Genomic DNA, 14,030 nt, shown 5'->3' on the forward strand with positions numbered 1-14,030 from the left:
CTTGGATACTCAATGCAGCATCAGCACAGGCTTCAGAGACATGGCGCGGGGGGCGGGGAGGAGTTGCTGAGGTCCATAACATTTCTACCTCTATCTCCAGAAAACCCCTTGGTGAGGGCCTGCACCTGGTCTTGTGCCATGGAGACAATAAATTAGGGTTACTCCTGATGCCCAGCAGCTTCTCTGGCAGAGTTGGTCTCTGTTGCAGTTGGAGGACCATAGGGGGGGGGAGTTCTGGGAGCTATTGGCATCCATACTGATGGTTAGCATTCCAGTTTAGGACTTTATGGCCTCCATGATAACCACAGAGTCTCATAATCTGTCCAGTAGGGCATATCATCAACTTGGCCTTTTGTCCTGGTGGAAGAAATGGGTTTGTGTGGACAGGCTGTCATGGTGAAATTTCACCCCATCCCACAGGGATGGTGGACAGATTTGGATGGCCCACCCTGTGTTTTCCCCTCCAGTGAGAGGTTGCTTCAGTATACACTGACTGGGTCCATAAACTGTTTCAAATACTTTTGACCACACAAGTATTATTCTGTGAGCTTAAAGAACCTGACTCAAATATTCCTATTCATAGCATTTTTCTTACCAGAGATATTGCAATTGGAGGTGGCAAGTTTCTTGTGAATTCACTTTGAACCCTCCAAGCACATTTTGAGTTCATTTTATATTCACTGTAATTGTACTGATGAGTAGAATTCATTTGATATTCATTCAGCCCAACACGTTTATTTTTGTACTAAAGGTGTTCCGTTTTAAATTCACTGGATGTTAAACAGGAACACTTTTGGGAAGCTTATGGATCTTTGATGGGTTAGTGTCCTTAGAGGTATTTGCAGTCTAAAAAAAAAGTATATGTTGCATGTATATTAAAGAGTACACATACATATTATGGACCTCTCTCTGAAATGCATCACACATAGGATACTTTAGTTTTAAAGGAACCATAAGACTCGTAAATCCTATGGAGGAGATCCAGGCCAGCCTAGTAATATTTCTTCATAAGTTTTATTTTTCCTAGGATGCACTTTTATATGCATTCATGGGCGTGAAAGAGAGAGAGAGAGAGAGAGAGAGAGAGAGAGAGAGAGAGAGAAAGGAAGTGATGCTTTTAGTACATCTCTAATCTGCTTTCTTCCCTGTGTCCTCTACACCTCCAAGAAAGTCAGTGACAATATGATTATCTGCCTTCTTATTAATTATGTTTCCATGGTACATTCAAAACTAGAATCAAATGTTTTTAAAGCAAGCCTTTTTTTGCAGGGGGGAGGGCATTTGCTTTAAGTGCAGACTCTTTTCCCACTTATTTTCTCAAGTTTTGTTTGTTTGGGGTGGGAGTTGCCAGTGTGAGGCAGAATAATATCTTTATCCTTTAATATACTCCATTATGCTTTTTTCACAGTTTTTGTGTGTGGGGGGGTGGGAAGGTCTGACACAGAGATCAGACACAAAGCTTATATGGAAGTTATTGAACCCTTTTGTACGTCAGCCTCTTAGATGTCATAGTACTGAAACTATTCAGCTGGTTTGTAATACTGAACTGATCAGGGAGGCTGACAGTGGTTCATAAATGGGACTCTTCAATGCAAGAGAGCCAAGATGAATTGGATGTACTGAGCTAACTCTATTAGATCCTGCATCTTATTTGGAAACCGTTACCTTTGCAATCAAGACACAGAAGGAATTCAGCAATTGCAACCCCTTTCTCCCCATACACCCTTTAACCCAGTGGTCAAAGAGGATGGCAATTGAATACCAGGACAGCCCCAATTTGGGAAAGGCTCATTTAAGCAAAAGATGGCTCAGTTACTGCATCTCAGATAATATGCTGCAACTATAACACCTATGCACAAACCACAGCAAAATTACAGAAACACGTGAGATGCTGGCCCTCCTTTCATACTTACAGTACAAGGAGGAAGAAGATGCTGATGGGCAAATTGGGACTCCTTCCCATGTCCCATCTCCTTGAGAAAATGGTAAGGAAATAAATAAAGCCAGTATAGGCCATGCAAGTCTGTGTTTTGAAGGAATTGTAGCAGGACATCTCAACTTGAAATCTATCAAGCCAAGTACAGTCCATCAGCCATGTATTGTGGACTGCTAACTGCTCAATATTATGCTGCCACCATTCTGAAGTCCCAGAGTGGCAGAGAGAAACATGAGGTTTGTGGGCTGCCAATCACATGTGGTAGGGAAGCTGCTCTTGGCTTGCCAAGCCACAGGTTGGGAAGCCTACTAAATTCTGCACTCTCCAGGCAGTGGATCCCGCTATCACAAAGAATATCTTTCTCTACCGTAAGCTTCAGAAAAATATAACCCCATATTTTATACAATTTTAAAAGTCTATGTAGGAGAGGCACAAATATGATTTGTTTGGGGTTTTTTTTACTGATCTGCAAAAAGAAAAAAGAAAAAAGCTGATGGATGTTCCCCTTGGTTCTTTGACTTGGCAAAATCAGATGCAAATGTATTGAAGCCATAAAGAGCTCATCTCTTTTTATATGACGAGGCTTTCATAGAGACATATTTTCTTGAGCTATATTCCCCAGCCTTGCAGCATTCATTTAACATATTAACTGTTGCATGCAGAGTCAGCCACCTACTAATATGGTAATTTTCTACACAAGCACACTTGTGCTAATATTTTCATGACTTGAAAAAAAGTATGGTGATAAACCTCTGCTGAAATCCCACATGAAACCATCGTCTCTTTGTTTCATTTTGTCAAAATACAGCAGAGTGATCCCACATTACACAGGGAGATTACCGCCAAAAGTGTGCATGTCACATAAAGGAGATTAAGAGGAGGTTTAGAGCTAGGAAACCTCTCTCTTCATTAATGCATTACTAATTATCTTCTGCACCCAGAGCACAAAGGATAGGGGGGACCATTGCGGCAAAGCTCACACTCCTTTCTGTAAAGTGCTGGCTAGGTGCGTGACCACAGCACAGCCCTTTGCTCCAAAGAAAATGTGACTAAATTGGTTGTACAATGTAGATGGATACTCTCAACACAGTCCAATATCCAGCGCCAGTAGAGATTATTCTACAATACCCTATTAGATTAGTTGTGTTAAAATCAATAGGACCTACTTCCATGTAACAACCATAATTCAGTGACTCCAAGTTATTGCATTTGCTGTCCTCTCTCCTTCCGTATGTAGGAGAACAGGAATGAAGAGGCCATTAAAAAACAGAGCAATTCCTGGGCATGGAGCCTGTTCCATTGGAGAACTTGATAGAAGACCATTGCACAAACAAGACTTTGGATCAGCCCAATGTGGTCAGGGAGTAAGTTTTCACTGGATGTATCAGATAATGGATCTGCAAATTAGCATATTTAAATCAAATTTGCATCAGTAGATTTGTATATGAAGGTCTTTTGATGGGAAGATCCTAAATCCTTAGACCAGATCTTTAGCTGAACTCAATTAGAGCTGCACTATTGACATTATGCTATTCATTATATTCCCCATTGTTATAATGACTCTGCATAGATAGGATAATTATAGATGTAAAACCTGAAAAAAATGACTGTCTATATTTTTCAATTCATGTTTCTATGAAGCTCTAATAAATGGCATTTCACATGCAGCTATGAAAAATAAATACATACAAAAACCATTAAAAATGCAACCATCCCTTGGTTGAATGCAAGAGTGAGTCAATGACCCCCCCCCAAAAAAATTACCTTTACCTTTTTTACTAGATCTGTTTCCATAGCCACCCCTTTGTCTTCATTGCAGTTCCTCAAAGTATTCATCAGTGAAACTTCATTCCATGCAAAAATATTTCATTCACCCTACTTACTCTGAGCTTCCAGAGTTCACTTTACAGTGTGCAGAGTGCAACATAGCTTACCAGAAGGGTTTTTAAAGAAACAACCCCCACCCCAAACAACACAGCTCTTATATGCACCCCCCATGTTATCTTATTATTTAAATGAGCTTCCCCTGCCAGCAACAACAGTGTTTTGCATACGTTTATCAGCCTTACCAGGCTCCAAGGATCTTATTGCAATGCGGGTCTTATTCCAAATACCAACCTGGTTAGGGTTTTATTCCAATAAGCTTACATCCAGATCAGAAACAGATATACATTATCATGTTTCTTTTTTAATTACTCGGAGATCAAGAGTATAATTCTTACAGCCATATAAATGAAAGTGTTAAATACTTAACCTTTAAGGAGTGTCTAGAGCTCAGTAGTACTGCCTATTCTTTGACCACAGAAAGCCTCAGATTCAACTCCTGACATTTCCAGTTAAAAGGAATCTTAAGCATCTAGAAAAGACCTCTGCTCCCAAGCTATGGAGAGCTGCTGCCACAGGTGGTACGGTGCTAGATGGACCAATGATCTGACTGAATATATGAGGCAGATTGTCATGCTCAACCTCTATACATAATGCAACGTGGTGAAGAATAGATAAGCTGCTCTGTTACATTTTTCATTGCCTGTTGTTCAGGAAAAACAAAACAAGGTAGACTAGCTTGAGCATGTGGCTTGGCTTGGGAATCTATAATACAAGTGACCTGGGCACATAGAGATCCACTTTAAAGGGAAATGTTATCCACAGCAGAAAGTCTGCTGGTCCAGAAGAAGGAAAATATTTAGGAGGATTCTTTTAGTTTCTCCCTTCCTAGCATCAGAGGGAATTTTAAATCAAGGGGAAAGAGAAAGCTGGAACTTAAAATCTTTGGAGTCAGGTGAACTACATCCAGGAGACACACCCAACTCATTTACTCTTACCTAGTCCAGGCTTGGGGTCGTTTCTGGAAAACAGTTCAATTAAGGAAATTTTATAAGGTGTGAAATAGGTTTAATTTATGCTTGCTTTGCATAAAGTTAGGGCAAGATCCTAAATCCGTGTTAAGGGAGGAAACTGACATTCTAACTCAGCACAGCACATCTAATATAAAAACAAATAATAAAGGTGAGGGGTCCCTTAGATCACACAGAGAACTGATATTATGGAGTGAACTGATATTGTTAAAATAATCGTAACTGACAATCTGTGTAGCTATTATAACATCAGAAGAGACACTGGTTTAGATAGCCAGGGTGGCTATCTAAAGAACTTTTAACTGAGTTAAGATTAAAAAAGGATGTGTACAAAAAATGGAAAAGGGGGGAAACCACCAAAGAGGAATTCAAACAAATAGCCAGCACGTGTAGACACAAAGTCAGAAAAGCTAAAGCACAGAATGAACTCAGGCTTGCTAGAGAGGTTAAAAGCAACAAAAAAGGCTTTTATGGGTATGTTCGTAGCAAAAGGAAGAACAAAGAAACCGTGGGGTCACTCAGAGGAGAAGATGGTGAAATGCAAACAGAGGACACAGAAAGGGCTGAACTTCTCAATGCCTTCTTTGCCTCAGTCTTCTCCGATAAAGAAAACAATGCCCGACCTGAAGAATTTGGAGCAAATGATTCAGCAGAGGAAACACAGCCCAGAATAACTAAGGAGATAGTACAAGAATACTTGGCTAGTTTAGATGTATTCAAGTCTCCAGGGCCAGATGAACTGCATCCAAGAGTATTAAAAGAACTGGCAGATGTGATCTCAGAACCACTGGCAGTCATCTTTGAGAATTCCTGGAGAACAGGCGAAGTCCCGGCAGACTGGAGGAGGGCAAATGTTGTCCCTATTTTCAAAAAGGGGAAAAGAGAGGACCCAAATAATTACCGCCCAGTCAGTCTGACATCAATACCAGGGAAGATTCTGGAGCAGATCATTAAGCAAACAGTCTGTGAGCACCTAGAAAGGAATGCTGTGATCACCAATAGTCAGCATGGATTTCTGAAAAATAAGTCATGTCAGACTAACCTGATCTCGTTTTTTGACAGAATTACAACCCTGGTAGATGAAGGGAACGCAGTGGATGTAGCCTACCTTGATTTCAGCAAGGCATTTGACAAGGTGCCCCATGATATTCTTGTAAAGAAGCTGGTAAAATGCGGACTTGACTATGCTACCACTCAGTGGATTTGTAACTGGCTGACTGACCGAACCCAAAGGGTGCTCATCAATGGTTCCTCTTCATCCTGGAGAAGAGTAACTAGTGGGGTGCCACAGGGTTCTGTCTTGGGCCCGGTCTTATTCAACATCTTTATCAACGACTTGGATGATGGACTCAAGGGCATCCTGATCAAATTTGCAGATGACACCAAACTGGGAGGGGTGGCTAACACCCCAGAGGACAGGATCACACTTCAAAACGACCTTGACAGATTGGGCCAAAACAAACAAGATGAATTTTAACAGGGAGAAATGTAAAGTATTGCACTTGGGCGAAAAAAATGAGAGGCACAAATACAAGATGGGGGACACCTGGCTTGAGAGCAGTACATGTGAAAAGGATCTAGGAGTCTTGGTTGACCACAAACTTGACATGAGCCAACAGTGTGACGCGGCAGCTAAAAAAGCCAATGCAATTCTGGGCTGCATCAATAGGAGTATAGCATCTAGATCAAGGGAAGTAATAGTGCCACTGTATTCTGCTCTGGTCAGACCTCACCTGGAGTACTGTGTCCAGTTCTGGGCACCACAGTTTAAGAAGGACACTGACAAACTGGAACGTGTCCAGAGGAGGGCAACCAAAATGGTCAAAGGCCTGGAAATGATGCCTTATGAGGAACGGCTAAGGGAGCTGGGAATGTTTAGCCTGGAGAAGAGGAGGTTAAGGGGTGATATGATAGCCATGTTCAAATATATAAAAGGATGTCACATAGAGGAGGGAGAAAGGTTGTTTTCTGCTGCTCCAGAGAAGCGGACACAGAGCAATGGATCCAAACTACAAGAAAGAAGATTCCACCTAAACATTAGGAAGAACTTCCTGACAGTAAGAGCTGTTCGACAGTGGAATTTGCTGCCAAGGAGTGTGGTGGAATCTCCTTCTTTGGAGGTCTTTAAGCAGAGGCTTGACAACCATATGTCAGGAGTGCTCTGATGGTGTTTCCTGCTTGGCAGGGGGTTGGACTCGATGGCCCTTGTGGTCTCTTCCAACTCTATGCTTCTATGATTCTATGGTTTAAGTAACTGAAGCAGCAAATGCCATGTGGACGAAGGGATGCACTGGAGCAAATATCCACTTATTTTTATCTATTTAGCTCTATTCTTTATTACAGTTTTGTGCACCTTTTAATTTCATGAGAATGTTTTGCTTTAATAAAATGAAGGCATAAGAGGTTGGGGGTGTGTGCAATTGCCCTCAAGGTATGTGACTTCCAAATACAAAATGGATGACTTATTAACAGACAAAGCTGTGGGAACAAGTTTGTCCAGAGATGAACCTTGTTTTGAGGTTGCTCTTCACCCATACGTCTTCATACATTTTGGTATTAAATAGTGTCTTTGCCAAGTGAAACAAAATCCTCAGAGCTTCCAGTCATGATCAGTCTCTTTTTTGACAGCTCAGTCCACAACACTTCACTACAATGAAACCTCATCTAGGGCCATAAGAGACAAATGACTGAAGCAGTGACAGGATTTAATCCCTCAGGCAACAGGAGGAGGAACAGCTACCTATCACAGCTATTTAAAATCTGATAGGAAGACATGAATGAAGGCAATTTAACAAGTTTTACTGTCTCCTGTTGGGGCAGGTTGCCAGAGTCACAACACTTTTTAATCATTATCAGTTTAACTGTGTCACCTGTGTCTATCACCACGAGGAATCATCCAAAAATACTACCAAAGCTGTCTCAATTTCATGTTGGGCCTGAAGCAAGACTAGTAGGAGCTTTGTATGTATGTGACTGAAAGCCCTTCTTGGCATTAACTTATCCAGAAACGCAAAAACACAGAACTTCTCTTCCACAAAGAGATGTGATCTCACCTTATGTATTTGAAACTTTCTTGATTAAATGTAGGCTTGCCATATGTCAGAAGAATTCCTAACATGTCCTGGTTTTTGGGCGTAAAAATGGCTTTAGGGGGAATTTTTGCTGCATCAGTAAAAGTCAGGAAAATCCTGGATGTATGGCAATTGAAAAAGCAACAGAAACAGCTCACAAAAGCTTAAAATTACTGCAGATGTCAGGAATTTTACTTATTGCAATATGGCAACCCTATGCTACTCAATACTTTCTACAGTTGTTGATTTGACTAACATGAAAATTGCTGCACACCAATTAAACTGCATGAGGAATAGAATCTGTAAAGTCTGAAGACCTGGTCACAATTATTGCATGCAGTGATATCTACAAGAGCACCTCTGACACCACACACATGACCTCTACTGAAGACCATGACAGCTCCTCTGTAAGTAACACTAGAGCATATGTTGGGATGCAGCAACTGAATGCAGGCACAGTGCTATCCGTGACAACCTGAAGATGTAAGGATTATTACCTGCATTCAAAGGACTGTGGGGGTTGGGGTTGGGGATGGGAATGACTTTGTGACATGGCTGCAACTGTCACTTGATTCTCCGAACAAGGACACATTTTTGGCCTGGTTTTTACTTTGTGAAATCTGGCAGCAAACACCAGGAGAAAATGTTAGCAACCCCTGGTGCTGTGTTGTTGTTGATGCTTAAAATACAACTTTGACATTTTTATACAACAATGTAAAGTATAACATGATCCCTGCACTGAGAACCAATTGAAATGTTCAAAAACTCTTCAAAGGCAGCCTTTACAGGAAGCTATAGGTCAATAGCCCCAGGTCCCTGGTATCTCCAGGTGGGGCTTGAGGGAAGACTTTGGCGATTTAGTAAGCAGTTTCCCTTTAAGCTTTCTTGAAAGACAGCTGGGAGCAGTGCTTTTTTCTATGGGTACACATACCCCTAAATATTTTGTGAATCTAAGTTTGGTCTCAATGAGGGGCAGTATTTCAATATGAGTAGGAAAATGAGAGTACCCTCAAACATTTTTAGGGGAAAGAAACACTGGCTGGGAGTATTGTCAGCTGAAGGGAGTTAGCCTATAAAAGGAAATGAGAAGTAACAATATTGTGAGGTCTGGGTATACTTCTTCAGTTTGCTTAGGTTGTCATTTGTTATTATAGAATAAAGTGTTGGTGATTTACTTCTGCCTTTGATTAATGGATACAACAGAGCAACTTCTAGTTAATGTATGCCAATATTCCCTAGCCTGGAACACCTCAGGGGTTTTGGACCACAATTCCCAGCAGCCCCCAACAAATGTTTGCAGCTTCTTTATTCCAGAAACACACTCAAAACTAAAACTGAACACTGCCCTTCTCCAAACACTCCAGTTTCTTTCCTATTCCCCTTAGGTCTTTTTTATACTTTTAATACAAATCCCAGCATGCAATTTACCACCACAATGCCACAGTGCATTATTGTCTTTTTCTCAAGTGGCCACTTCCGTAAAAATGCTTCTCATAGATTGTCGGTAATCCCCACAACAATCTTGCAGACTAGGCTGGTGTTATTATGTACATATTACTGGGAGAATAGGATTGTGAGTTTCCTAAATCTGCTCAGTTCATGGCCAAGTCTAGATCTGAATTGGGGAGGGGGGGTTCTGAAAAGAGGAAATAACCTGGAGCAGGGATGGACGACTTCATAGGCTGGATCTCCCCCAAACCGACTCCAGAAATTGATCAGCAAGAGAAAGTTTCGGGAAGACATTTTGACCTTTTCAGGCCTTCTTTCAACACATGGAGAGGGAAGATGGCAGATTGTATCTGCTCTCCCTGCTCCCAATCTTCACGCATTCATCTGAAGGTCAAAACAAGCCCTACACATAAACACTTGACATGTTGGGTTATTACTGCACAGCTGGGAACACTGGAAAGGCAACTGTATGTGCGCAGGTTTGCTTCCAACTTTATTTAAAACGGGCTGTAACCAACACAGGATGACCGGAAGTCCACGCATGCAACAGGACTTCCCCTATCTCTCTTCCTCCCTGTAGTCTCCTGTTTGCTCCCAAAATCTGCTCCTGAGGGTTAGGTGTATTCACTCTGTGAAGAGGGTTTAATTGTTAAATCACTCAGGGGAATAGGGGCCTCTTAACAATTGTCAGCATCCTTAACATATTACAACTCCCAGAATTCTTTAGGGAAAGCCATGACTGTTTACAGTGACATTATGGTGCTTTAAATCTGTGGTATAAATGTGGCCAATATCCTCCTCCCAGTGGGCATGTTAGCAGAGTGGAAGAAGGGAATTCAGATTAGGAATCATATCAGGGAAAGAGTTAAACACTCATCCTCCAGCGTTGCCGCTCTGATCAAATTAAGTATCCTCTCAAAGAGTCTTGAAAACTTATCACAATCTCTGCCATGAAATATTTATTTTGGTCCTTAGTCAAAGTAATACTTTGCAAATATGTAATTAAAAAACTGTTCCTGTGGGCAAAATACTCAAACATATTAATTTGGGGCCAGGGTATGCTACTCTGCAGAGCCTTTGCTGTAAAACACCAGTTGAGAAGCCTTCATAAAAGTGATATATGAAATGTAACAAGGCATTTAAAATTAAGTAATTGGATACATGTGGTATGGGGCAGTGAGATGTGCAGAACAAGAGCAGCGTGGGAAACTAATATTCAGGATTGTCATAAGATTATTATTATGCCCCACTGCAAGTTAAAGCTTAAGCCATGTTTGTTAGATTGGGGTGTTTCTCCTCCTTTTGGTCAGTTAACCCTACAACTCCGACCATCCCTGAACATTGGCCAAGCTGGTTGGAGTCCAAGCTGAACTGGAATCCAACAACATCTGGAGGGCACCACATCCCTCAATTTATATTCCAGTGAGTACTTGCGAATCTAAACGATTAAAGTTCTATTGTAGGGGGAAAGCAGAAGATAAGTTTCCTAAATGATAATTAAATAAACAACACAAACCATTTTGAGACTTGTAAAGAGAAATACTTATGTCAATAGTTTGCTTTATTTTTTAACTAGCTTCACTGTCCCTTAAATCTGAAAGACCATCTTGCCCTGAGCGAAGTGAAGTAGAAAGAGGCTTGGAAAAGTGTCACCATCCAGTTTCCATAGTGGCCCATTCCCTCAGCTGCCACCACAGAAGGCCCGTCTTGCCCTGAGGGGAGGAAAGTAGGCAGGAGCAGCTTTTTCTAAACCAACAAGTTTTCCTATCCATTCTATTGTATTTTTAAATTACATGGTGTTGTAATAGCCTTATGTAAATCACTTTGTGAGTTCTGGGTGAAAAGTAGTATATAAAGGCAATAAGTCAATAAATGCCCATGCTTAGAATAATCAGCTGCTATGACTTGTCTCCAGACAGAAATGTCCTTATCCCAATACACCAGTAAAACATGACTGAAATAACCTACCTCCCAATCAAGAGGAGCTCCCCAAGCACTCCCAGACGTTTCATAGCCATAAGTATTCCCCTGACGGTCATGCCTTCACAGAAACAAACCACAACTCTGGCCTTTGGCAACCTGTCACGGAGCTTCTGAAGCAGCTTTTCGAAGCTCTTTTCACCTGCGTTGCTGTAGATCTTGTCCGAATGAGCAATACAAAGACCTTCTTGAGCAGCCAGCTCTTTGAATGCTTCCATGCCACTCTCCCCATAGTTTCCTAGACAAAAAAATAAATAAATGAATTATTATTACTATTGCGGCATCTAAAAGCTTACTGAATTAACAGACACAGTAAACTGAAATAGTACAGCTGCTTTCTCCCATTGTAAATCTTGGCTACTTAAATCACATAAGCATCTTAAACCACTGCCTTTCTTTTATTGGTTATTTGGGGGGACATTAACGCATGGAAACTTCACTCTCAAATTGGGTTGTTAAAATGCTATCAATATCCAAGCCAGGTGAATAAGTCTGTACAACCAAATCAATCTCTGTGGGGCAACAGGGTCCAAGCATAATAAAGATGATGTGCTCTTCATTTTGTGGTTCCTTTACTATCTAGCCAAAAAAGCAACAGTGATTTACATAATGAGTATTTCTAGCAAGAAAAACATACTTGACTTAGAGAGGCTGACTTTCCCTTGTTAATAGATACTGGAAAGCGGCAAGCATTTGGAAAAAAGGCAAAGGGAGGAAAGCGGTGCAGAGGTTAACCAAGAAAGCAAGGATTTCACCGTCTCTGGGGGCTTGTTACTGCCAAAGACAGAGGAGACAGAAATCAATGGTGCTGTCAGCTTGTTAGGGCACAAAGACTAAGCAGTGAACCAAGACCGCCAGTGTTCAGATGGGCAAGGTACCATTTTCTCTCTCTTTCCAACTGCAGCAATAAGAATATAATTCAGAGCAGCCCTTCATTGGTTCAGAGCTCACAGCTGGCATAGCTATGCTTTTTGTGTTCTGCCCTTTAGGAGTCTTCATTTGTTGCACAGAGAGATGATAGCCACCTTCAAATATCTAAAGAGCTGTCACATGGAAGATGGAGAAAGTTTGTTTTCTCTGGCTCTGGAGAGTAGGACCTGAACCAATGCCTTCAAGTTACAATAATTCTATTACTCTAATACCAACTGCTGGTGTTATGAAAGCCCTTCCTCTTGAGAAGTACTGTTACTCATAAGGAGTTGTTATTACGATATTACTACTGAGCCACATGGTGACTTTGGGCTCTCAGTTGTGCACTTTGTCATGGGTTTTCACCTTGAATCTTTGGGGATCCATGCCCTTGAAGATTGCTGGCAGTGGTGGCTCCACCTTTCCCATGGACTACACCAGGAGCTCATCCATTGGAGCTCCAACTGGAAGCCACACAAATGGCACCTCTGGAAGGACCCTGCAAAGTTCCCCCTGAACTCTCTGAACATTCAGGGCTGGAAATGGGGTGGAGATGCCTGCTCCCCTAAGTCTTCCGTCAGTCAGTGGGAGGTCCAATTCATCCTCTGAGGAGCTGGTGTCCAGGTTAAAGCTGGGCATGACATAGACACATTTTTAGAATGTAGCAGACTAAAGATCCCCTGACTTTACAAGCCTCAGCTATATTATATGGATGATACTATTTCTATTTAAAGTGTCCATGTGTCATGGAAAGGTGGAGGGGGGACTGGCAGGAGGTCTGGAGTTGGCCTTTTCTCTTAAATTTTATATAAAACTTCTATTGACTGTAATGGGAGCAAATTTAGGTCAGGACAGAGCACTTTAAAAAATATTCCCTGAAGAGATCTTTTTTATTGAAAAACTCAAGCAGTGCTATTAATTGTGTGTGACAGCCAAGAACATTTGTTTGCTATGAGGAAGTTTCCTCTGATCTTTACCTATGCAACTGATAGCAACTGAAGTGGAGAACACACAAGACTGTATATATTAAGAGGATATTTGCGGGAGAAAGTCTAAGGACAAAAAGACGCAGACAAACAGACCTGGTTTCTTGGATCAAGGAATCAGAAACTGAAAAGAACCAAACCAAGGTAGTCCTGACTTTTTGTTCCATTTATAGTTCAACGTATTGTCTATATGGGCCTTTACAGCATTTTGAGGCTTACAATAGCCCATGGATCCTAAGAACAGAAGAAGGGCAATGGCCCAGCTATTCCAGTATCCTGTTCTCACAGTGGCCAACCAGATGCCTATGGGAAGACTAAGTAGGGCAGTTAATATTCAGAGGCATAGAATATTTGACATTTGCAGTAGGAGATGCTAGTGCAAAGTGGATGTGCCAATATACCTTAGGATGTGCGGACCATTGACCTGAATCATGCATTTTATATGTTCTATATATGGAATCTGTCCTGAACCCTTGTCCTACCTGGTGGCAAGTCAGTATGTCAAGTCCCCAGTCCAGGGTCAAGCCACATGTCCAAAATCCAAACCAAAGCAGTCCCACAGAAATCCTGGAACATCCAAACTAAGGTCTATCAACATGGGCACAAACAGACTCAGCACCTCAGCTCTGCTGCCCTTTTATACTTTGCATGCTGACTGCAGCATCTGGGCTTGATGAGGCATCTGACCCTCACCTGCTCCAGCTGAGGAATTACACATGTCCTCCCAGAGCTAGTGAGCCACACCTGGCCAGCTAGGGAGCTGGGCTGTGGGCCCTTGCCTGCCTCAACCTCCTGGAGCACCCCATCCATTGCTCCCTGTGCCCCAGAGCCTGCCGTGTTTGTG

At 41.8% G+C, this 14,030-nt stretch overlaps 1 protein-coding gene across 3 annotated transcripts in view; it reads right to left on the reverse strand.

Moving 5' to 3' along the window:
- The window catches only part of GRM1 (glutamate metabotropic receptor 1), a 168,944-nt gene that overhangs the window by 106,186 nt on the left and 48,728 nt on the right, over positions 1 to 14,030 (reverse strand). For all 3 annotated transcript variants that reach the window (XM_028723608.2, XM_028723610.2, XM_028723611.2), the window contains exon 3: positions 11,280 to 11,529. In XM_028723608.2, coding sequence (XP_028579441.1) covers positions 11,280 to 11,529 — 250 coding nt within the window. The remainder of the gene's footprint in view (positions 1 to 11,279; positions 11,530 to 14,030) is intronic.

The sequence above is a fragment of the Podarcis muralis genome, chromosome 3 (assembly GCF_964188315.1).
Source record: "Podarcis muralis chromosome 3, rPodMur119.hap1.1, whole genome shotgun sequence".
NCBI classification, from domain to species: domain Eukaryota; kingdom Metazoa; phylum Chordata; class Lepidosauria; order Squamata; family Lacertidae; genus Podarcis; species Podarcis muralis.